The 26927-nt window shown below is 33.6% G+C and overlaps 1 protein-coding gene across 1 annotated transcript; it reads left to right on the forward strand.

Moving 5' to 3' along the window:
• Positions 1 to 144: 144 nt before the first annotated feature.
• Positions 145 to 23516, forward strand: LOC117180256 (alpha-tocopherol transfer protein-like). Its single transcript, XM_033372654.1, has 8 exons — positions 145 to 216; positions 2593 to 2726; positions 5974 to 6139; positions 14115 to 14228; positions 19567 to 19711; positions 20729 to 20839; positions 23041 to 23143; positions 23229 to 23516. The coding sequence occupies exons 2-8, from the start codon at positions 2597 to 2599 to the stop codon at positions 23378 to 23380; spliced, it is 921 nt and encodes a 306-aa protein (XP_033228545.1). The 5' UTR covers positions 145 to 216; positions 2593 to 2596; the 3' UTR covers positions 23381 to 23516.
• The last annotated feature ends 3411 nt before the right edge of the window (positions 23517 to 26927 follow it).

Below are 26927 nucleotides of genomic sequence, written 5' to 3' on the forward strand. Positions count from 1 at the left end.
TATAAATCTAATTAGCTTTTTTTAAGTTTTTTTTTCGTCCAAATCGTACGCGTCCAGCTTAACACCTGCGCGTGTTGTGCAATCCTCACTTGATACAAGAAGAAGAAACTAGGGTTTAAAACGGACAGTCTTGTTCGAAACTCGGCCAAGATACTACCTCGTTGATACTTGAACCGGAACTTTGATACTCAACTGTGTATCGCATTTAAAAAAAAGGTGTGTAAGTGAACTTTCAGTTTTCAATAACTACTCAAGTGCAAAATTGACCTTCAGCGGCACACCAAAAAAAAGGAGTAGATAAAGTTTAACTTTTAATTGTAATATTTTTTTCTATTTAATAAGTGAATAAGAGTCAGAATTAAAATGAAACTTTCTATTTCCATGCATAGTTTATGCTTAATAGGGTGGTGCAAATATTTTTTTCGAAAAAACGAGTTTTGCGATTTTTTGACGCTAATTATGAATTTTCTCCTTTAAAAAAAAAACTGTATCTAATACAGAAAATACTACTTTATACTGATAATTATATTAAAATAAAGTGTGTGCATAATTAATGATTGTTTCTAAATATTTGGTCTTAGAATGGAGATAGAAAGTCGAGATTAAAAAGAAATCCACTATTCGTCCAAGTTTCAATCAAGTAGATTAAGATAATTCTTGATTAATGTTAACAAACATAATTGCTTAAACAATTTATTGTTATTGGCAATAATATTCTCTAAGAATAATGCTAGAAAATTGTAGTTAAAAAAATTATTTCTAGTCCAATTTCTAATCAAGCTGAGGGCAGTAATTAATTTAAGTTACCAAAATTAATTATGTTAACAATATATTGATATTGTTGATGTTCAATTTAAATAATGCAAGAAAGTTGTGGCTTTTTATTTAATTTTCAAAAAAAATTTCTACTTTTTACTTGGAGTGAGTTACTAGTTAATTAAATTTACCAAAAATATTTGTTTGAACGACTTATTTTTGTTTGTAAATATATTCTCTTATGTAAGTCCTAAAATGTTGTGGTTCTTTTAAAACTCTTATTGTACCCTTTTCACTTAGTAAGGTAATATTTAATGCAGGTTAATAAACTACTTTATTCAAACAATTGCTTTAATCTGAAATCTTAAGTTTTACCTGAATTTTCTAAAATTGCATTTTTGAAGTCCATTTTCTGTTTCCCTGATGTTTCAAAATTTAAACAAAGAAGCTATCTTACTTCAAAGAAAAAAAAATTAATTAATTATTAGGTCCCTCCAAGTCAGCAATAGACAAATAGGTGAAAATTGCGGAAAAAACGCAAATTTCTTTAATTAAGAAAATAGAATATTATTATTAAAAACAATTAGAAGTTCAAATAAGTATGCTTGTTAACTTGCATTACTTATTACTTAACTTTCATTGAAAAGTGGGCAAAAAGTAAAAATTTTTAGAAAAAACTGCAACGCTCTAGTATTCATATGGAAGAAGATAGCTATAAACAATAATAATTTGTTTAAACCATTATTGGACAAAAATTTATAAATATAAGGAAAAAACAACATATAGCATTACTTAAAGATAACATTATTCGCAATGATAATAAATTGTTCAAGCAATTATTTTCCTTAATCTAGATGAACTATTTTTCACTCTAATTAAAAATTGGATAGAAAGTAAAAAATTTGTGAAAAAATTACCATAAAACCTTTCAGGTTTTTTTCGTCATTTTCAGAAGTTGTTTAGAATTTTGTTTAAAAATTAATTTTTGAAAAGAAAGATAATTTCAAATTTTCTCAGGCATCTTAATATAAGTTGTTTATTTTCTTGAAATCTTTAAAAACTTTTAAAAAACTAAGTTTCTTTTTGAAATTTACAAGAATCTAAACTTTGTTTCAAATTTTTTGTAACTTTCAAAAGATTTTAATTATTTTCAAATAATTTCAAAAGTTCTAAATATCATTGAAAATGACTTATTTTGTCTTTCTTTTTTTAATGCATTTTCGAAAATAAAACTGAAATCATTTCAAATTTTCCAAGAAATCTTAATGTCGGTACTGGTAATTTTTTTGATACCAGTACTCTTTTATCAATTTTTACAAACAAAATATTAAGAAATACATTTTTGCAAGCCTAATTTTTTATTAATTTATAAATATTTTTCATAATATAATCAATTTTAGGAAATTTATTATTTTTATGAATATCTTATTTTACAGTCATGCTGAAAAGTTGCAGTCTTTTCTGAAATTAATAACTTTTGTTTTATCATTTTAGTTGTGAAAGAATAATAAATAAATGTCAAAGCGAATTATGTTTTAAACAATTTCTTTATTTTTTGTGGTTATACTTTTCTAAAGTAGCATCTGATATAATATTTTTGTTTAAATTAATATTTTAAAAACGCTAGCAAAAGAAAAAAATACGTTCTTCCAAAAAAATGGAATACTACTCTTTTGATAATTACATAGTGAAAGAAAGAGTAAAAATGTTTAAAAAATCAAAACTTCTCAGCATTAATAAATAAGGTGATAGGTATAACCAATAATAATTTATTTAAATAATGTTTTGGTGAATGTAATTATCACCTCGCGTTAATTTATTTTTTAATGAATATAGGAGGATGGAATTGTTTTCGGAAGTATGTACACCAGAGCAAAGGTGTCTGTCTTTAGGAAGAACTTGTGAGGAATTGGTCGAACTCCGTGAAAAACTACGGGAGTGGCTGATAGCATGTCCATATCTTCCTCAAGGTTCGCTCTTTACATTTGTATCTCATTAATCAATTTTTTTCTCGGATAGAATATTTTTCGATAATTGAGCTTTTTTCGCAGAAATTATTTTATTCGGTTCCCAAAGATAAATGAAAAATAGGGTTTGAACGGTTTGGTAAAGTTAGAAGTTTTACAAACGTTATTGTTAATAACATTTTTCTGCATGAATTTTGTCATTATTTATTTGCTATCGATTCGTTAGATATATTTTCCTAATTTTTTAAATGGTAATTGTAAACTGCACGCTCCTTCAACACAAATTTTTTTCATAACAATAACCGTAATTTGCTGGAAATATAAACCATTTTTTTAAACAAATGAAAATAAATATAAATTTTCTATGTACTCAGCGAGTGTCGCCCGTGCCTTGTACAGTTGGGCCAAATGAGGTGTCGGTGGACAAATTAACGTTTAGCCCGAACTTTTTGACCGATTTAAAATTTTTTTTCTAAATTAAAGCTTATGCAATTTCTAAAAAATTCGTTCAGGCATATTTTAAAAGAAGTCGTTTATCTTTTTTTTTATTTAACAATGAAGATTCGTGAAAAAAATTCTGAAGATCCTATTTCGTGGAAATTTATCCAATTCATGCAAAAGTATATAGAATTTCAGGATAAACTTCTCTTGAGTTATGTCCAGCAGTCTCAGATATTTAAAAGAATGTTCACCATTTTTATAAACAAATTAATCAACAAAAGTGAGATTTCTATTAAGAATGATATACAGCTACCTCAGATGTGCGTTCTTAAGTGGGAATCTGTAGATACAAATTTCGATATAACTTATAAAAGACTAAAGGCCATTTGTTAAGTATTTTAACAAATTGTATAAACAAATGCATAAATTTGTGATTTAAAATAGATTTTTTTCGTTTTTGAACAGAAAGGACAATAAATATCTTGCTTATAGCTTTCTTGTGCGATTCTTTGCCTTTAGAAAATTATTGTTATTTGTTTAAACAAAATTAATTAACAAGTGCATGATTTTATCATTTTTTAGTAAAAGAAATTCCTTTATTTTTTATATCCGCTTTATATATGTAAAAAATACCTCTTAATATGATACTTGGTGATAAAAAAATTCTAGTTGTTAAAATAAATTTCTGATTTGAAATCATTGTGAAAATAATTAACGTCTTCTGTCGGATAATACTGTATCATAACAGAGAGACCTTGCCTAAAAATTGTAGTCTAATCCATAAAAAAAATTGCGTTTTCGTTAAAAAACGGCTTTAGATTAATTTGTTTAAAAATTATCAATTGATGTCTGACAGCAAAATATCACAGTAAAGGCCCTTTGGTTATAATCATTTAATTGATTGTGTTAAAGAAACTAAATGTATCTAATTAAACAGTGCGAAATTATACATTTGTTTTTTACATTTTTTAAGACAATAATTAATTGTTCAGTATTGACAAGAAATAACTATAGAGAGCTACCAGCAAATTGTTAGGAATTTAATTTTTGAAATAAGCGAAATCCAATGGTTGAAAAATGGCAAAACAATGAATTTGCTTATTTAATTTGTTTAAACGAATATAAATTGTTTTTATAATAAACAAGTATCATATCAAGAGAAATTTTTAACATATCTGGAACTGATTACAAAACCGGATTTCTTTTAATAAATAAATAACAGTATTATGCATTTTTTATTTGATTTTGTTAAAAAAAATAATGCTAATTGTTTGAAAGCAAAGAATCGCACACAAAAGACATAAGCAAAATATTTTTTGCCCTTTATGTTTAAAGACGAAGTAAATCTATTTGAAAATTATGAATGTATGCTTTTGTTCCTGAAATTTGTTTAAATAATTAACAGATGTTGTCCTTTTTTAGTTAATTATATTAGGTCAAGCTTTATTACTAATTCTTTGTACTTTCGCTTAAATTGGATAAATTTCGACAAAATGGCATCTTCGGAATAAAAAAAAAATGAATTTTCATTGTTAAATAAAACTAGCGAACAACTTTTCTTCAAATATGCATCGAACACTTTGTGCGAAATTTTATAAGCTTTAACAAAAACAGAATTAAATATTTATTTTCATTTGCTGAAAATAAATTGTTTGAATTTTCAACAAATAACGGTTATTGTAAAAATAAACAATCTGTATAGAAAGAGTGTCTACTTCACAATGACTCTGGAAGAGTCTCGGTGGCCCGTGCGGTGAACACTAGCCTAGCAAGGGAGTTGTTCATCTCCGGAGAGTCGTGGGACCGGTACCTCTAGAGAAAAAGGTTTTCTCTAAGTACTTAAGGCTGTTGCTCTTGGTGGTTCGGAACCCACCTTAAACTGTAGGTCCCCCTTACACCACCAAGTAAGTGTGTGGAGGGTGTGTAAAGGAATAAAGAAGGTGTAAGAAAAATGTAAACCCTTAGGGGACACATTAGAAGCTTCCACTGAATAGTAACTTTTGTAAAACTTAGAATTTCACTAATTAACTCAAATTTTATGTTTCATTTATAATTGGGAACCGAATGAAGTAGTTTCCGTGAAAAAAGCTCGAATAGCGAAAAATAGGTTTCTCACTTAAAAGATTTTGTAAGAACTAAAGTTTGCAATTATCTACACATCCAGCTATTTTTTACTTAGTAAAGAGAATATATCACGTGAGAAGCTTAAAAAAATGCAAGGCTTTCTCGAATTTTGTACCTTGACTTCAACTCATTACGTGACCCAGAAAAGCCACTTTAAAAATCAGAAACGCAGAGCGCACAGTCTATAAAGTCTTATCTTTATTTTGAGCCAATAAAATTTTAAAAATTTGCATTTGTTCGCGAGATTTAACTAAACAAATTCTCAGCATAACTGCGTCGGGCTTCATTCGGCGTAATGAGCAAGGCTTGCCAAGAACGGTGATTACCTACTGAAATCTGACACAAAAACGCCCTAAGAGTTGTGATTACATCTTGGAAACGCGTGAAGATTTTTGAAGTGTTATTGGCTTAAATTAGAAATAATATTCCTAATATCACGTCCTTTAAATTTCAGTTGTTTTTCGATTTTTATCAAGTTTTCTAAATTATAGCACGAGAAATTGTTGGGTTTTCCAAAAACTTCTGATATGATATAATCACTTCAAAGTGTTTAAATGTCTATAGTATGGTTTAATTTAGTACGTTTATTGCTAGCCGTGTAGATAATTTCTGGCGGTAGTATACATTTTTTCAAATAAGTAGTTATTTCTCAGCCTTCTAAAACTAAATCCTGTGAATTTCATAGAGATAACTGACCAAAAATTGGAAATACTTCTGCTGAACTCAAAATTGAGTATAGAACGAGCAAAGGAACTTGTAAATATGCACTATACTTTGAAGGCCAATTTACCTGAAATTTTCACTAATAGAGATCCGGTTTCTATAATCAACGCTAAACTTCTTGATTACTTGTGAGTATTTTAGTAGGTGTCACAATTTTATTCACTTTCTTTTTACAAAATAATACTCCATAAATTTTCTTTTATTTAAAAAGAATTGTTTAGATATTTATCTAGGCCGTCTTAGGTAAAAAAATACATTTTAATACTCATTACTATTATTTGTTCTGCCAGGTGATGGCACTTCGAGTTTATAATCGAAAATTCTGTGTTGAATTCTTGCTGCCAGAATTTTTTGCAAATTTTCGTTTCTTCGAATTTCTTTCATTTAAATGTAGTTCAATTTTTTCCCTAAAATAATATTCAAAGCATTTATTCTCAGATACAAATAAAATATTCTCATAACGAATAAATTTAAAATATTTATACCAGGTTACACAGAAAAATCCTGAATTTTAAAATGTACAAACAATACACTTGTTTATCATTCAAAAACTTTCGCGATTTTTAAATTCTATTGAGTTCCTTCAAATTCTTTTGAATTCACCCTGACTTTTCCTTATTTACTGTAAAATGTATTGAGTTCGATGGATCTTTCTTCGAATTTTTTTTTACTCATCCTGAAAACTTTTAAGTTCACCTTAAAGTCTTTTTAAGGGATCTCCGATTTCTATAAATTTCATCGAATTCTCTTGAACATGCTTAAATTAATCTAAATGTAGTTAAGTTTTACTGAATAACCTGAACATTTAGAATTTTTTTTTGCAATTTATTTGAAACAGTTCGGCATTTAAGGTGAATTTTTAGTTTTTTATCCTGAATTCTTTTGATTTTTTTTAATTTACTTTATTTCTTTCAAAAGAACTCGATTTAACTCAATCCAATTAAATTGTTTTAGTTTCTGTTGATTAACACTGAACAATTTTAAAATCAACAAGAATTCTTGCGCATTTCATCAAATTCTTTTAAATTCCTTTTAATTTGTTTGAATTCAACCAAAAGTTATTAAATTCTATTAATGTTATTAATATTTTTTCAATTCTTGAAATTTACTCGAATTTTTTTTCAATTCACTTAAATTTAAAGGAGCTTTTAAGAGCCTGCTGAATTCCCTTAAATAATGCTGAATTTTCTTCCCTTTTAATGAAATCAATGGAGTTTTTGGAATTCTCACAATTTTTTCTCATTCATTTTAATAAATTTAGAATACTATATGAATGCTTATGAATTTTTCCTGAATTGTTTTAGATTCTTTTGAATACTTTGAAATTTACTTGAATCCCTCTAATTTGGTTTATTTTTTATTCTTCTTTGGAACTCACCTTGAATGCTTAGGCACTTCATCAAATTATTTTGAACTTATTTTTATTTTTCTTGCTTCAATCCAAAGGTAATGAATTGAATAAAATTTGATCATATTTTTTCATTTTAATCAGTTTACTTGAATTTTCTCTAATTTACCTAGCATTTATATAAATGTCATCGAAATCTCCGCATTACATTTTATTCCTCTTAATTCCATCACATTTTATTATACTCATTTTTTTTTCTTTTAATATTTATTCGTTTTTATATTCAGTTCAAGGTAATTTTTTTAATTAATTTTAAACTATTATAATTTTCGTCGAATTTTGCTCATGTCTCTATTATTGCTCTTAATTCACTCGAATTTGATTTTATTATCATTTTTTTAAATTTTATATTCTTCTTCAATTCAATTCATTTCTGTTAAATTCGCTCCGAATTCTCTGTATTCCCATTTTATACAATGTAATGTAAATTCTTTGATTTAAAAAAATTCATTTAATTCCATAAAATCCTTATGAATTTAATTAGACTTCTGAATTCCCTTGAATTCCATTGAATTCACTTTAATTTCACTGATATCAATGGAATTTATTGAATTAAAGCATTTTTACAATTAATTTTCAATTTATCCTAAATTATTTCAATTTCTTCTGAATCCTTTCTGATTCACTTGAATCTCCCTAGATTCATTAAAATGTACTTAATTTAATTAATAGATAGATGAACGTTTATTTTTCGGATTGATGGCCTTAAAAAATTGACTTGCTTACTCTTCCATTTTTATTTTAAATTTTCTTGCAACTATTTTTTACAGAGTACCATCCATCCACACCTTATAGCTAATCCGCTCGTTTCTATAGCCTAACCTTCGCCGCTTCGCCTCCCCTCGCACGCATTTCGCTCTTTTATCGATATGCCTCGCATTACCAACCTCTGTCTCTGCGGCTTACACCTAATACGAGGGTGGTTCAAATCTGATCGAAACAAACGCTGTAGATGGCGCGCATGTATGTTTTGAAGGTCGTGGCTTGAGAATGTGATAGCTGGGTCCCTCGCGATACGTGTGGCATAGTCGAGAATGAGCCGCATAATCGTCGACCGCGAACCAGCATGACACCAGACAACATTCGCCCGTAGAACAAATGATTTTGGAGGACCGTAGGATGAATGTTCGAGACATTTCGGCTGAACTCGGCATCAGTATTGCTAGTGTAAGGTCTATCATCCACGAACTCCTTCAATATCGCAGAGTTACGGCGCATTCCAGCACGAAGGGCGATTCTTCTCCAGGATAACGCGCGCCCTCATACCGCGCGTCTCACGCTCGATACAATATCGGAATTGGGGTGGGAGGTATTGGAAGACCTCCCCCCCCCTACAGGCCAGATTTATCACCCTGAAACTACCACATGTTTGGACCACTGAAAGAAGCCCTCGGAGGTCAAAGATTCAACACCGACGACGAGGTAGAGGAGTTCGTGCGCACATGGCTGTCCGAGTTGCCCAAGGAATTCTTCGATACCGGCATCAAAAACTTCCTGAAAGGGGGGGAAAATGCGTAACTTGTGAGGGGAAATACCTAAAACTACTGTCCGTTTGTCCCCCCTTTCATGCAACAATAGCTCCATGCTTATCCCCCTGCTTTCCACCTCTTCACATTCCCCCAACCAATGCTCCAATTTTGCATCCCCCTTCCCGGAAAATTCACATATTCCCTTCTATCTAGAAAGCCAGAACCTATTATACTTCTTCATGCACACGCACCTCATTCTCGCTATAAGTTCCTGACTTCCTGGCTCTCATTTCTCACACAGATATTGCGCTCTCTCCCTTGGCATAATCCACACATAGTTTCCGTTAAACCTTGACCCTCTTATCCTCTCCTCTCCTTCCGCCTCCTCTTTCTCCATGCCATCCTTTTGAACCAACTCATATACCTTCCTTCCTCGTGTCTCCTGCTAACTTCATCCATCTGCAATCCATTCGTTCTAAAATACCTTTCCCTTTCCACCTCCATCTTTGCACCACTACGTCCGTTCTCCGTCTTCCACCAACACTCCCTAAACAATTTACTTGCCCCTCCTTCAAAAATTTCACCTTATATTTACACGCTAGACTCCCTGTTATAATCCCAAAACTTTTCTTCCTGTCTCCCTCCTGACAATATAGTTCGGCGTATTCCTTACCGACCTAAGTGTCCACTTTACATACCTCTTCTGTATCCTAGTCACCTGCCCACTTACCTTCCAACCCCACACCTCCAATCCGTAAAATAAGACACTTATCACTAGCGAATCAAGCACTTTCATTCTTCCTACAAAATCATCTGAGAATAACCTCTCCCCCAGCCCCCACACCTGCCTTATCACCACATTTTCCCTTCCCACGCTCTCGTTTATATGACCATCCACTCCCATATTTCTTCGGAACAGGAAGCCCAAGTACAGAAACTCTTTCACCTCCTGTATTGTTTTTCCCTTCCACTTCCACTCCCCTCCCCTATCTCTTCCACCTCCCTTCCAGAACACCATAACCTTCGACTTGTCCGCATTTAACTCTAGCCTATTTTGTCCAAATATCTTCTCAACCTCTTCATCATCTCCTTTAAAGCCTCTTCGCTTCTTGCCAGCAGCACTATTTCATCTGCATATGCTAGTTACCATATCCTGACTCCTCCTACCCTGACTCCTCCTACCACTCCGACCGCTAGCTTACTTTCTATATCCTTAATCAAAATTACAAAAAGCGTTGGGCTAAGGGGACGCCCTTTCCCCAAGACCCAATCCATCCAGAATCCCTAAGAGATTCCCTCCCCTTCTCTCAATCTATTTTTCGTCTCCTAATAGACCTCCCTTATCCTTTCGATCAGGCCCTTCTTCACTCCCCTCGCTTCCATTGCCTCCCACAACCTCCCTCTATCTTCCGAAGGAAACGCGCTCTTTAGATCTACAAAAAACGCGTACACTCTGGCACCCTTTTTGGTTAGTTCTCTATCCACCACGTGTTGCAAGACGTAAATATTTTCAATAGTACTCATTCTCTCTCTAAAGCCCGCCTGCGTCTACAACAATATTCCTTTCCCCTCAACATCCTTGCGCAGCCTATCTGCTAACACCATCGCGTATATTTTGTAAGCAGTATTCATGAGCGTAATTCCTCTATAATTTTCCTGCCTCTTTCTATCCCCTTTCTTATACAGTGGTACGATCAACCATTCCCTCCTCCCTCTTGGGAATCCCTCCCCCTCCATACTTTTTTCACTACCCCCTTCAGTCTCTGCCTTAACGCTTGTGTGCCAAACAGCCACGCTTCGTTCTCTACCCCGTCCATCCCTACTGCCTTAGGATTTTTCAATTTCCCGATCTGCTTCTCTATCTCCTCGTCGTTCAGCTCCTCTCCATCTACCTTTCTCGTTCTTCTAATACCCTCATCTCTCTTCCGTGTATCTGACCCCTGAAATGAATCCTTAAAAAATTTCCTCCATTCGTTACTCCCTATCTTCTCACTTGTCCCCACTCTACGTTTCCTAAACCTATTAATTATCTTCCACACGTCGCCTTCTGTCTTAACACTTCTCAACTCCTCCTACAGCTCTTTTTCTTCTTCCTGCTCTTTCTCTTTACACATCGCCCTAAACGCCTTCCTCATTTCTACGTACTCCTCCCTTTTCTCCGTTCCTTCCTTCCACATCCTGTACTTCTTTTTCACCAGTCTCTTTATAATCTTACATTCCCTATCCTACCACGGTTTCACCATTTCTTTCTTCTTCTTCCTAAATACCTTCTTTTGCACACAACCTTTCACTTTTTCTTGCAGATCCTCCCATATCTCGCTCACCGACTCCCCGTCAAAGCTTACTTACCCAACTGCTCCTGATACTTCTCTATCGCCTCTCTCGTCCATGACACTCTCTCCCCTAACGACCTTTTTTCCCCACCCTGCCCTTCGTTAGCCTCCCCCCGTATCCACAAAATTAATGGCTGATGATCTGAGTTCACCCTCCCTTCCACTGCGAATTTCTCTATCTCCTCCACCCTTGCATATTCATAATCACATAGTCTATCACCGATACACCCCTCTTACCCACATATGTGTATTCTCCCACTTCGTCCCCTTTTATTATACCATTCGCCACAGCCCACCTTTTATCCTCCATCCATTCTCTTAGAATCTTCCCCTCTTCATTTATTATCTTATCCTTTGATTTTCTTTCGATGCTCTCCCCTTCCTGGTACAGGACCCCTTCACGCCTAATTCTCGCATCAAAGTCTCCCCCAATTACCACCAAACCCTCATCTCACTCTCCTTGTAAGTTTTCAACCTCTACCCACGTCTCTACCAGTCCAATCACATCAAATTCCTGAATATGCCTCCAGAATTACCACCAAATTCCCAACTCCCCTATTACCACCAAACCCTCATCTCACTCTCCTTGTAAGTTTTCTCTCTACCCACGTCTCTACCAGTCCAATTACATCAAATTCCTGAATATGCCTCCAGAAATCATTATCATTCTTCTTTACCCCTGCTACGTTCCAGTACAACACCTTTAACACTCCTCCACCCTGCTTTACTCCCACCCACATACTTCCCCCGAAATAAATTTTTCTGCACTTCCTTTAATACCTCCTTCTGCTCTTCCCATACCCACATTTTTTCATCTATTTTTATTTTCCGATACCCTACCTTCACCGCTCTCCTTTCGCTCCTCTCCTACCTAGCCCTGTCATTTAGCATTCTCTGAACATCCCTTTCCTTCCTCGTCAAATCTCAATCGAGGGAAACCTTACTGCCCTTTATCCTATTTTTTTTACGCATTACCCCCCCATTTTTCTTAACAGCTCTCCAATTCTACGACCGCCACTTCATTTTCCTTTCTCCCCTCTATCCTAACTTTCTCTTCCTTGCCACTAACCCACCCTGTGATCAATAGCAGCGCGTCCACCCCCTCCCTTTTTTCCCCGCTCTTGAGCTTTAATCCTCTTATCACTATATTATTTTTCCTATTTGCCTTCTCTCTTCTCTTCTCTTCATCCTCAACTCCATTGTTTTTATACTTTCCCTATCCGCTCTCTTCTCCTTTTCATTCCCACGCTCTCCCACTTTCTCTTCTATTATGATCTCTACTTTCTCCCAAATACCTTGCTCTTCGCCCTCCCCCATGTCAACTGCTGTTATTCCCGTCCTGCCCTCCAGCTTCTCCAGCCTTTTTGCCGCCCTTTCCTTCCACGGTCTGATATCTTTTTCCATCTTCTTTATTTTATTCTCTTTTTTCTTCCTTACCGACACCAACTCGCTCTGCAGTACTTCTACTTTCCCCCTCAACTCTTTTAATTCATTTTCCCATCTTTCATCTCTTACCCTCAGGTCCTCCCTCATACTTTCCATCTTCTCCATAGCCCCCCTTACGTCCTCCTTCAAGCCTCTGATCTCACCTATCAACCCAAGAGCCTCCTTCTCCGACTGCCCCTCCATTTCTAAGGAGAGTGACCTACGTATTCGTAGGCTTTTTTTAAAGGGATTCTCTGGCGCGCTTTTCTCCGGACTCTCTTTGCTTTCCCTTTTCCTCTTCAAGAAATCCTCCCGCTCACTTGCACTGGACGCTCTCTCCCCTGCCTGATCTCTTTTTTCGCTCCGATTCTTCCCCCTCCCTGACGCGCTACTTGACACCGGGCCACGCACAACTGGCCGTCGTGTCATTCTGGATATTTCCTCCCCGTCTACTTCACTACTAGCACTGCCAGTACAAGAACGACTCTTGCCCCAAAATTCTGAACACAAAACTACCCCGCTACCTTCCAAACCTTACCTTACTTTCCCTATTTAGCCATACCCCCCCCCCAAACTACAATGTAAATTAATTTTTATCTTCCCAATGAACCCCTCACAGCCGTACTCACCTCCTGGACTTCCACCCTCACACTCCACTCACACCTTCCACACAAACTTGGTAAAAACTTCTCACCCCCTGTCACTTTGACACACAGTTTGAGGGAAAAAAAAGGAAGTTCAAGTTCGGTAACCAGCCAATTTTTGATAAAAATTCAAAAAGTTAGAAGCACGAGACACGTGATTAGAATATGTTCGTTAAAGCCGAAAGAGCTTCAACAAAAGAGATTTCACGATCACAAAAGTACAGTTGTCGATCCGTTGACCTAGGTGCGCCTAAACTCTCTAAACAAGCTCTTTTATCAAAACAGAATTCACATTTACCAAATTACAGTGGTGGATGTTTCAAGTCTTAGTTTGAAAAGGTTTTTCCAAGAATATGCGAAAAATACAAAGGCCAAACGCCCAGAGCGAGAGACAATAACATCGTCAAGTGGCAAAATGCAAAATACTTTTGTTCACTTGCTTATGAAATATTCTTGCATAAAATAGTACGGTGAAACTCTACAATAGCGTCGATTTTGGAGCTGACGGTGAGTGGGAACTAACTCATTATATCCCGTCCGCTTCTGTTTGATCACGCCTGAGTGCTCGCCTGAGTGACAACCGCGAACCCCGCGCACTCCGCGCAGTTCTTTTTACAACTACCTGCGGTGCGGCTTTGATTTTCGGAAGGGCTATAGAAGGGAGGGCTATTGAAAGTTTTCACTGTATTTCATTTTGAGCTCATGCTTCAATTTATTAGCTGTTCATATTAATTATTAAAGCACTTTAGATAATTGATTTACCTATGTTAAATCAAAAACTAAAATGATAATTAACTTTTGTGATTAATCATAATAATGACCAGGTCTTTTGCTATCCTGCCAAAATTAACACCAGAGAAATATAGAGTCTTCATAACACAAGTCAGGATTCAAGACAGCAAAGAGGACTTCGAAATAAATGTTTGGGATTATCATAAGTAAGTTACAGAAATTTTTATTAAGAAGTATCGTTAATATTATGATTTTTGATAAATTAGAGGAAGGACCGCAAAAATTTAATTTAAAAATGCCTTACTTTCCCCTCACTAATTTTGTATTTTTCCTGACGATTAGTATTATCAAATCAAAAAGCTAATCTTGCATCATTTTTATTACAGAATTATTTATAAATAAAACACACCAATTTAAAATTCAAATTGACAAATTTTTTATGTATTACTTTTAGAGATATCAATGGCTAATTTGCTTGAAAAACGTGACCTATACGAACTGAAAAGTGACCAAAAGTGATTCAAAAGGGTTAACAAAAGTTCAAGTTGATTGTAAACAATAAAAGGATATAAAAAATTTAAGTGAATTTAGTAATTTTCGAATGAGTTTAGAGAAATTCAGAGTAAACTAATACAAATTCTAGATGAATTCAAAATTATTTTAAATGATATCATAAAAGTATTGTATAATCTCTACAAATTTTTGAACCCATAATCAATTTATCAGTGTCTTCATCAGTGTCATCTTATAGGTTATGTGGAAACGTTCAATATCTTCTAAAAGTTCTTACAGCTGCATAACAATTTTGCTAAATGCCTAAAATGTTTCAAATGATTTGATAACCTTTAAAATCAATTTAAGCATTACAAATTTCTTGTGCACTTTTTCAAATATTTGAAAATACCCTAAAATATTCAAACTCTTTTCAATTTCCTTTCAATTACTAAAATTAATTGAAAATACTGCAAAATCTTTTTATTATTCTAAAATATTAAAATTCTTTTAAAATATTCTTAAATTTCTTTAAATTTTGTAAAGCTCTTAAAAAATGTTTGCTACTCTTAAGAATAGCTTTATTTAGATTCTTTTAAAATCACTTGAGATCCTTCGACGATTTTTATGATTTTAAAAATTCCTTGGAATTTTTAGAATACCCTGAAATCCGTCAAATCATTTAAAATTGCTTCAATTGATTAAAATCTGATTAAAATACTTTAAGATATTCTAATTAATTAGCGATCATTCAAAATGCTTGGAAATTTGTTTACGCTTTTGAAATTACCATAAAAAATTGTGTTAAACACTGAAATGTTTACATGAATTTGAAAGCACTGAAAATTATTGAAATTATTTAAAATACCTCGGAATATTTTCAAGTATCTTAAAATTTTTGAAAACATTAAAAATCTTTGTTTACACTTTGCAATTTGGAAATCTTTGAAATTCTACAAAATTCCTGCATTCTTTTGAAGCAAGTCTAAAATTTTATGATTTTTTATAAAATCCTGAAAAATATTGGAATTCCTTAAAACTTTCTTAGCGCTTAAACATTTCTTGAATGTTTTCAAAATAACCTACATTTTTTAAAATCCTTTAGAAATTTTAAAATGTTTCGAATCCTTAAAAAATTTATTTCATCCCTTCAGAGAATTTTAATTTCTTTAACATGTGTTGGAATTTTTTGGAAATATTCGCAAATATTTCAAATATTCCAAATCCCAATATATTTCTGCAATTTATTTTAAAATCTTAAACATCTTTTTAAAGCCTTAAAATATTTCAAATACTTTCAAATATTTTGAAATCCTTGGACAAGTGTTTAAAGCTCTTAACAGTTTTTTAGTATAATTAAAAATACTTTAAATTATTTCAAATTCTTTGAAATCATCTTTTCCCCTTGAAACTTGATCAAGCTTTTGGACATTGGTCGGATAAAAATAAAATTAAATAAAACCCTTCAAGTCTTTCAAAATCGCGTCAAATTGTTAAAATCTAATAAATATACGTGGAAATATTTCATATTCTTTACAAGTTTTATGAATTTTCCCGAAAATTGTTTAAGTACCTTTGACTATCTTGGAATTTAAAAAAAAACACTTAAATCTTTCAAAACTTTTGAAATCCCTTAAAATTCTGCCAGCCTCTTCAAAATTCCTTGGTATTAAAAAAATATATGTTTAAATCGTGAAAATTTTTGGGAATCCCTTCACATTATTAAAATTAAAAAAAAGAATCCTCGAAAGTTTTATAAATACCCTGAGATATTTCAAAACCTTTGGAATATTTTGAAATCTCTTGTAACTTTCGAAAGCTCTTAAAAATTTAATGAAATTTTAAAAAATGCCCGAAATACTTCAAAATCTTTTTAAATTACAGAAATGTATTGACAATTTCTTAGAATCTTTCAAAATAACATAAAATACTTCAAAATAATTCAAGAAAATTCAGAAATAGATATAGATTAGAATTCTATAGTATTTAATCCGTGCGATAATTTAAAGGAGAATTTTCAACTAAAAAATATTGTGTGTCGGGAGATCGAAGACACAATCGACCGTGCACTTTTGAGATAACATAATTTATTTTCAGGAACTGTAACACAATGCTTACACTTAATGACACTTGATCACACTTAATTACTCTTGATTACACTTGTCACACTTTATTCACAATACATAAACCTAATTTACACTCATAAAGGAACAATGTACGTTCGTTCTGGTCGGAGCATAAAAAGTAACTGAGAGAACTGACGTGTAGACGACGAACTAGCTTCCCGCCATTGAAGTCGAATTTTCAGAGTCCAACTTGCCTGAAATAGCTTCAAGTGGTCGCTTTAGCAAAGCGTCCATAGGCAACGTAGCAGCAAGTAGAGGTTCGGATGGTGGCAACTGGGACAAGACCATCCTTGCCTGGATGGGTCTTGAGAATTCGAGCAAGAGGACATCGCTTTCTGACTGACAAGAGACTGGGGTCGACAACCACAATCATATCTTCAACATTGAGCTTCCTTCGAGGCTCAAACCATTTAGTACTCTGCTGAAGTGTATCTAGGTACTCGAGACACCAAAGCTCCCAAAATTGATCGCGGAGAGCTTTGTACTCCAATATTTTTTGTACTCAAATTTATACTCCAATGGCAAAGTGACATGGAGTCAAGGTATCGAGTTAGTCAGGATCGTCCATCAATTCAGTAAGTAGGCGACTGTTCATATGTAGGAAACTCTTCATAGGTGAGTATGCGGTTTCTCAAAATGCGTTTGAGATGTGTCCTCACCAACTTGGCCCGAGCTTTTCAGAGGTCTCGAAAGTAAGCCGCTCCGGGTGTGATGAAGTGCAATGCTACTCCCTATGTCGCGAGCGATCCATAATTTACTGTCCAATCCAGCTAGGAAGATTTAAAAGCCTTCCATAACTCGAAATCACCATGATGGAAATAAGTTCCTTTATCACTCCACATCTCAAAGGGCTTGTATCTACGACTGAAGAATCTCGCCAAAGCTCTTAATAAGCTTTCGGTTGTTATGTCAGTAACTAGTTCCAGATGCAGAAATTTTGTAGCAAATTTCACTAACACGACCATGTAGCCTTTGGTTGAACGAATGCCTCTACCCTCAGCGGATAGTATTTGGAAGGGACCCGCATAATCCAATCCGGTCTTTAAAAAGGGCCGACTATGAATGACACGCGCTGCTGGGCGAGAAGTTATGACTTGGTTGGACGGCAAAGGTATAGAGCGAATAAAAATAACACATTTCGCAAAGTCAGAGCGCAGTTTCCTTTTTCCTTCAAGAATCCAAGCATAATGTAGCCCGTAAGCGTATGTGACTTCAAAACTTCCACGTAGTAAACCGTGGGGCGCCCAACTGATGATGAGGCTTGCATGCGAACAACAGCCATAAAAAACTGGTGGGCTTCTCTCTCCATACGATAAGCCGGAATAGGCGTGAAGAATAGGTGGGGGGAACTTATCACAATGGCGCGGAGGAGGCTTCCAAGATCCGAGCATTGACCCAAGAGTTTAGTTTTGAAGATCTTGATCGCGCAACAAACCTTTGTAGTCTAAAAATAGATGAAGGATTCAACAGGAGCCGGCTCATTGACGGAAGGCGAAAGGTCATCGAAGGAAGTAAGTCAGTCAGGAGCAGTCCACTACAACTTGCAAGATAATAGTTACGGCCACTGGCCAGGCTGAACCATGATCTGTGCGGAATTGTTGCAAAGTTCTCAGGACTAGATAAGACGAGAATGACTAATCATAAATTACTGTCAACAGTTGGTAGTGGACGACTAGTTTATTCTCACTGGCCCTCCACACGATACGTTGCAAGTCGATGCCTTGTTCATTCACCAGACATTTCCGACACATCGTGTAGACAGCGGCGTCAAGACCAATTCTTTGACGTGTCTGCTGAATCAACACGTAGCCTATATGGCCGTGCAGCTTGAGCACAGTTTGAAGCGTGTTATCAAGACTATAGCCAGTGGAAGTATGTCTAGAGGTATTAAAGACCACTCTAAGGCGGCGCTGATGATCTCCCCATTGCCAAATTCCACGATGTGGTATGTAGCGGGTAGTGACTAAGTCGAGCGTATTCGGTCATGAATAAATATCGTCCTTCGAAAATTCGTTGGTGACAAACAAAGATGACTGCGAACTTTTCATACAACGAAGTCTGGCGTTAGACTTGACGCACTTCCTCCACATTCAAAAACCTTTGTATCAAGGAAATTATCTTGTCATCCCATGTACTTGTCATTTGCGACATCATCTCGTTTCGCCAAAGCAGCTCGGGTCGCAAAAACAAATGATAAACATCGGCTCCGAGTAGAAGATCGACAGCTCGAGAACGACCAAAACTTGGGTCGACGAGATTCAGTCCTTTCCATTTGTACATTACTTTCTCATTTCTAAATCCGGCTGGTGTAGCGAGGTTGAATTTCTGGACAGAACAAACTTCAACGGACACAAAGGAGAATCGTCGGCTGGGTGAATTTGGAAGTGAGTGCAGGCTCGAGCGTGGTCCATTCAGCCGCCCGCCATTCCACTGATAACGATAGCAGCTCTGTGTTGATTGGTTCGAAGTTTTCTAGCAAGACTGGTCGGGGCTAATATAATTTTACCACAGAGATACAGCAAAGCTCGTAACCTTCGAGAATCCTCATACAAAACGAATATCGCTATCAGTGGAGTGGCGGCTCGAGTGATCACCATCACATATTTCCCGTCATCACAACTCCCATTCGCCATTTTTGTGGGGAGGAGAACTGGTCATGAGCAAGGTATATCCTCGAAAAATAAAGATGTCTCAGGAGATGTATTGCTGGTCCAATAAATTTCAATTAGGGGTCATTCGATACGAAATTTTATAAGCTCGACAAAAGTTTTTAAAAAAGTTTGTCACTTTTTTTTCCTATAAATTATGCTACAAAGACTGCAGTGATTTTTATTGTCGCTAGCGCTAACCGCGTGCATAAGTTCCGACGGTAGTATACATATAAATAACGCTTAAATTGTGTAATATCTGTATTTTCTCATTTCAGGTACATTTATATGATGGTTGATATGCGAAATACGGTAGATGTGTGTATGGGAGATATTTACGCTTTTGACCTTGCAGGAGCGCGAATGAACCATTTCCTCTCTTTTACGCCATCCGTACTGAAGAAGAGTGAAATGATTGTCACGGTAAATTTTATAAAATTTAGTTACTTCAAATCAAATTAATCTAATTTGACACTCTTCATTTATAGATTAAACAAGAAATCTGTATTATCATAAGAGAATAACGTAAATTCTTGATGTCTTTTCGGACTAGATAGTGCTATCAATTAAACATTGTTTTAATTCAGATCGACAGAAGTATCCTTTTTCAGAAATACATGCATTATTCTGCCAGCTGCCACGTAATCAAATTTTCAGCAGCTTATGGATAAAGCACCGACCGACAATCGGAAGTTCCGTATTTCGCTTCTCAGTAGAGAAAAGAAGAATTTTTTTAAACAAAATTTAATTGAACATTTTTCAATTCATAGCTCCATCTAGTTTAAAAAACGTTTAGAATTTCTGTTATTCTCTGATGATAATGCAGATTCCTTGAAAAATTTAAATTTGTAACGGCAGCAAAATAATGAATAAAGTTCTGAAAAAGTTTCTTCTTTCGATCTCTCTAGTAACTTCAGAGGAAAGCACTCGTCTGGTAATCGGAAGTTCTGTTGTTCGATTCCCAGCGGAGCGAAGGAGAAGATTTTTTCAGAAAAAATTTAACTAAAGAATGTTTAATTCATATTTCTGTCTTGTATGAAATGAGGTTAAATATTTATGTTATTTTTTGATGGTAATACAGATTCTTTGAAAAATTTTAATTTGTAATGGCAGCAAAATAATGAATAAAGTTCTGAAAAAGGGTTCTTCTTTCGATCTGTCCAGCAGCTTAAGGGAAAAGCACCCGTCCGGTAACCCAGTTGAAGATCTTTTTTAGAAAAAATTGAAATTAAAAACTCATTAATTGAAATTGTTAATTCTTAAAGATTACATATTTAAAAAATGTTAATTTGAAACGCTTCAAATTGAGATTATTTAAAATTTTAGTTCCTTAAGGTTACATCTATTTTAGTTTGTAACGCTAAATGAAAATTTACGTATTTTTTCAAACATCTTATATTAAGTGCACCTATTTTATATTTTTATAACACATTTTTTCAGAAAGGCTATGGTGCAAAAATAGCAGGAATTCATTTCATCAATGCTCCTAGCTCTATGGACTTTTTCATCAATGTGCTCAAGGCTACAGTAAAAGCAAAAATTTTTGAAAGGGTATACAATTTTTTTATCAATCTAAATTTGTCATCTTTATCTTTTAGATTTAAAATTTGACTATAAGAATGATTTTTTGCATCACAAGTTTATACCTTCCCCATTTACATGTACAGCTGTCGTAACCTGAAAATCCAAACAATTTTAAACAAAATATATGAAGGAATATTTTTTTCCAAAAATGAGAAAAAATAAATCCAAAACAGTCTAACGAAAAGGATACATTTTCAACGAAAAAGAACAATTTTAATCAAATCAAATGAATTTTCAACTTGAAAAGATAAATTTTCAAGTTATGGTTACATTTTTCAATTAAAACAAAAATAGTTTGTTTAAAAAACAAAGGCACGATATAAATAGTTAAATTTTCAATCTAAGAAATTAATTGTGAACCAAAATTATAAACCGTCAACATAAAAATTGAATTATCAACTAGGGAAAAACATTTTCTATAAAAGCGGAATAATTAAATTTTCAACGCAAGAAATTAATTTTAAACAAACAAAAAATAAAGATTTATCTAATTATTTTACTTTTTTATCAAAGAAGGCGCATTTTGATCAAAATACGCAAAACGAAACGACGAATAGCGATTTAATTTAAATATATTACTTTTCTACCAAAAGCGACTAATTTTATACCAAAAGTGTTGAATTTTTCACCAAGAAATGTTTTACAGTCAATAAAGAAAAAAAACGTTTATCGAAAATATTGAGCTTCCTTTCAAAAAAATGTCTACAGGACAGTTTAATTTACAGACTGAAAATATGATTTTGAAATGAAAAGATAATTTTCAGCAGAATTAATTGAAATTAAAGATAAAGTAACGAATTTTCAACAAAATTTAATTTAATTCTAGAATTTTAATTCTAAAATTTAATTCTAGAAATTTAATTCTAAACCAAATAAACGAATTTTCGATTGAGAAGATAAAATGTCCACCAAAAGATACTAACTTTTAACCATAAAGTTGAATTTTTAGGCAGAATATATGAGGTTCTGTAAACAAAATACAAGTCATTTGTAAGAAACAAGTTAAACTTTCAAATAAGAAAAATATGTATCTAAAATATTCTACTTTCATGCCAAAAAGACGAATTTTCTACAAAACAGTTGAATACTCGAACCAGAATTTTCGAATTTTAAGGGCGAAAAATTAATTTTATACCAAAATTATTAAATTTTTAACACTAAGGAAGAATTTTTCATCCAATTAAATAAATTTCGAACTAAAACGATACATTTTGAAGAAAAAATGGATCAATTATATTTAAATTTTTAAAATTTATTTAGAAAAAAATAATTTTCAACCAAATAAATTAATTTTTAACTATAATGATGAATGTTTGACCAGAAAATGAATTTTTTTCAATCGACACAGATTTTCTATTCAATAAAAGAAAAAAAAATCCAAAATTTGTAATTTTATTGCCAATAAGATGAATTTTCTACAGAAGTTAAATTTACTACTAAAATATTGGAATTTTATACCCGAAAATGCACATTTTCAATAAAGTATATACATTCTTATATAAAAAGATAAGTTTTTAAATAAAAGGATACAGTTTCATATAATAACATTACTTTTTTATCATTAAAGAATTACGTTAAAGAGAAGAGTTCAATTCTCAACCAAAAAAGGTGTTTCAGTTAATAAATTGATCATTTTTTAATAATAGAATACAACTTTAAACCACAAACTGAATTTTAAACTAAAAAAATATAAAATTATACCTTTGATCGATTTACTTTTTATAATAATAAATCAACAAATAATTATAATTAATTCATAAATAATAATTTTTATATAATTACATTAATTTTTTATCTTTAAAGATTAATCTTCAAGAGAAGAGTTCAATTTTCAGCCAAAAAAGGTTTTTGAGTTAACAAAAAAAATTCTATCAAAAATCTTGATTTTCCTGCCAAAACGACGAACTTTCTGTAATTCCTTGAAACATAGCAACTCTGCATTTAAATGTTAGTAAATTTAATCAGCACAATCAAATTTGAATTACAGAGGAAGATCTGATTCCAAATTTTCGAAAATGTCCAAGTTCAATCAAAAAAATATAATTCAGATACATTTTATGGCAACAAACCTTATACAAAATATCACTAAGTCTTTTAATTCTATTCACACTTATATTGTGGTCAATTTAATTAACATAGAATAATAATTAAATTTTTTTCTTTCTTAGATTAAAGTTCATTCATCTCTTGAGTCTTTTTACAACTACGTACCAAAATCCATACTACCTGCGGATTATGATGGTGACGAAATTTCCATGGCTGAAATTCAAAGTGAGTATAACAATAAATTAAGAAAGCGTAATTTCTCCCCATTAATAACCTTCACCTAATATCTGTAATTTTATTTACTTTTTAGAGAAGTGGCACAAGAGTATGATAGAATGGACAGATTGGTTTAAGAAAGAAGAAGCTCTTGTCCCGAATGAATCTCTTCGACCTGGACCATCAGTCAACCCAGACAACCTTTTTGGAACTTATGGTTCTTTCAGACAGTTAGACGTCGATTAAGCTCTTGTAATTTGTAAAAAATAAACATTAGGGACTAACTAAATCAATCGATTTCAAGATAGCAGGAAGATAGACTAATGTTAAGAGTTGGCGATTTACAAATTATTTTCAATCCTTACATTAAATAATATGATAGTAATTCTTATATCGATATCTTCACTTCTATTATTGCTTTCCTAACACGTTCTTTGTTGGCACAACCTTTCACAGCACATCTTTCCCAGCACATTCATTACAAGCAAATCCTTTCCCAACACATCGTTTCCAAACACGTCCTTTTCCAAACCGTCATTTACGAACACATCCTTTTCCAGCACATCCTTTCCAAACAAATCATTTCGCAGCACATTATTACCCAATACATCCTTTCCAAACACATCCTTTCCCAACACATCTTTTCTCACCACATCCTTTCTTAGCACATCCTTCCCCAACAAATCCTTTCTCAGAACATCCTTTCCCAGTAGATCCTTTCCAAATACATTCTTTGCCAACACATCCTTTCCAAATACATCTTTTACAGACACATCCTTTACTAACACATTCTTTCTCAGCATATCCTTGCATAGCACATCCTTTCCCAACATAGCCTTTCTTAGCACATCCTTTCCAAGTAGATCGTTTCCAAACACATACTTTCAAAACACATTCTTTCCCAACACATCCTTTCTCAGCATATCCTTTCCCAACACATCCTTTCCCAGCACATCCTTTCCAAGCACATCCTTTCCCAACACATCCTTTGCCTCGCCTCATTTCTAAATCTAAATCTTGCTATTATCGCCCATCTTCTTTCCATTTCCCTTTCCTAAATACTTCGAATGCTAAAATTCACAACAATAAAACGACTTGTCACTTGATTTGCACTAAATTTGAATAAATATATGGACAAAAACAGTTTTTTTAGTTGAATCAGTGTGATTTAAATCATTTTTTTGCAATTTATTATTCGGTTCCCAAGTATAAATGAACAATACGATTTGAGTGGTTTAGTGAAATTCGAAGTTTCACAGAAGTTATTGTTAATAATGATCTTCTGCATGAATTTGTTAATTATTCATTTGCAATTGATTCGTTTCATATATTTTGTTGACTTTTTAAATGGTATTTGCAAACTGGACTCTCTTTGGATACAGATTTTTTCTTTTCACAATAACCATAATTTGTTGAAAATATAAACAATTCATTTAAACAAATGGAAATGAATATAACTTCTCTATCTAATCTTCTATTTTTTATTATTGAATATCAGTCTTTATTTCATGACTAATTAGACGAAAAAAGAAAAACATAAAAACTTTCATCTAGTGGCAAGTTATTGCTTTTTTTCCCTTGGCATAAATTTGTTTCGTTTTCGACTGATTTTTATAAATAATTGTGAAAATAATAAACGTGTCCTCCAGATTAATACTGTATCAAAACAGGTAGTCCTTATCTAAAAATTGTAATCGATTTCATAAAAAACAAAATGGTCTTTCTATTACTAATCGCTTAGTATTAATAAAAAATAATACTATAGATTTACTGGTAAAACATTAGGAATTTATTTCTCTAAAAAAAAAACGAAATCAATTGGTTGAAAAATAGCAAAAACAATGAATTCGTTTATTTAATTTGTTTAAGCAAATAGAACTTACGTTTTTTTATAACCAAATATCATACTAAGAGGTATTTTCAACATATCTGAAGTTGATTAAAAAAAACTTATTTCTTTTACTAAAAAATGACAATATTATGCGTTTGTTAATTAATTTTGCTTAAACAAATAACACTAATTGTTCTCGAATCAAATAATCGAACAAGAAAGCTATAAGCCAGATAATATTTGTCCTTTCTGTTAAAAAAAAACAAATCTATTTGAACAACACGAATTTATGATTTTGTTTATAAAATTTGTTGAAATAAATAATAGATGGAATGCCAGCTTCTAATGTGCCCCCTAAGGGATTACATTTTTCTTGCACCTTGTTTCCTATTCCTTAACACACCCCACACACACTTACTTGGTGGTGGGAGGGGGATATACAGTTTAAGGTGAGTTCCGAAACACCAAGAGTAACAGCTTCTAAGTAATTAGAGAAAACCAGTTATGGTGTTCAGGAAACGAGGTGGGAGAAATAAGGAAGGGGTGTGGATAAATGTGGCAAATGTGGTGATAAAGCAGGTGTGGGGACTAGGCAAGAGGTTGCTCTTAGATGATTTTGTAAGGAGAATGAAATTGTTTCATTCGCTAGTGATGAGTGTCTTATTTTACGGAGTGAAGATGTAGGGTTGGTAGATAAGTTATGAGGTAAATAGGATACAGGAGAGGTATGTGAAGTAGATACTGGTGTTGTCAAGGAATACGCCGAACTATATTGTCAGAAGGGAGTCAGGGAGAACGAGTTTAGGGATTATGACAGGGTGTCGAGCGTATATATATGAGGAGAATTTTTTGGAAGGGGGGGGGGAAGTAAGCTGCTTAGGGAGTGTTGGTGGGAGAAGGAGAACAGACATAGTGGTGTAAAGATGGAGGTAGAAATGGAAACGTATTTTAGAATGAATGGATTGCAGATAGATGAAGTGATAAGGATGCACGAGGAAGGAAGGTATATGAGTTGGTTAAAAAAAATGCCATGGAGAAAGATAAGGCAGAAGGAGAGGAGAGAATAAGAGAGTAAACGTTTAAAAATGACTGTGTGTGGATTATGCCAATGACGAGAGCGAAATCTTTGGGGAAATAAGGGAGAGCAAGGAAGTCAGGAACTTATAGCGGGAATGAGATGAATGGAGTATTATAATAGGTTCAGGCTTTCTAGAGAGAAGAGAAAGTGTGAATTGTGCCGAAAGGGGGATGCAAAAGTTGAGCACTGGTTGGAGGAATTTAAGGAGGCGGAAAGGAGTGAAATAAGCATAGAGTTATTGTTGCATGAAAGGGGAAACAAAAGGGCTGTAGCATGGGTGAAGGCTGGGTAAGATGGAGAAGAAGAGAAGGAATGAGGAAGAGGAACAGAGAAGAAAGGATTGTAAACAGGGGAGGAAGTAGATGTAAGAAAACTGTAAATATTGTACAGAGTAGTTAGGTATCAGGCGTTAGTTGCAGAAGCAGCGACTAGAAATTCGAGGCATAGTGAGGAAAGAGAGACACGCGTGTGAGGCGAGGCGAGGCGCAGAGAGGAAGGTTAGGGTATAAGAGTGAGCGGATTAGTTAAAAGCTGTGGATGGATGGTAATTTGTGAAGGATAGCTGTGAGAAAAATCTGTAAAAAAATGGAAGTATAAGAAAATCAATTTTTTAAGGCCAGCAGGCCTAAAAATAAACGTTTATCTATCTACTTAGAGAAAACCGTCTTCTCTAGAGGTACCGGTCCCACGACGCGACTGCCCTGACGGAGTAGGTCCAAAGTCTACGCTTTAGCCCCAACGACCATCGTCCCACTCTAAATAAGTAACGAATGGTCTCTAATATTGGAAGGTGATGCGAATCTTAATAATTCCCTACCTCTAATTTCTTAAAATCTTCTCTCTTACATTGTCGTCCACTATCACATAATCAGTTATTTTTACGT

The sequence above is a fragment of the Belonocnema kinseyi genome, chromosome 9, assembly GCF_010883055.1.
Source record: "Belonocnema kinseyi isolate 2016_QV_RU_SX_M_011 chromosome 9, B_treatae_v1, whole genome shotgun sequence".
Classification (NCBI taxonomy): domain Eukaryota; kingdom Metazoa; phylum Arthropoda; class Insecta; order Hymenoptera; family Cynipidae; genus Belonocnema; species Belonocnema kinseyi.

Excerpts from the sequence above, each read along its gene's own strand:
- LOC117180256 (XM_033372654.1), top strand. The coding sequence starts at position 2,597 with ATGGAATTGTTTTCGGAAGTATGTACACCAGAGCAAAGGTGTCTGTCT. Across the intron at positions 6,140-14,114 it reads GCTAAACTTCTTGATTACTT|GTCTTTTGCTATCCTGCCAA; the intron begins GTGAGTATTTTA and ends AATAATGACCAG. Across the intron at positions 20,840-23,040 it reads AAGCAAAAATTTTTGAAAGG|ATTAAAGTTCATTCATCTCT; the intron begins GTATACAATTTT and ends TTTCTTTCTTAG.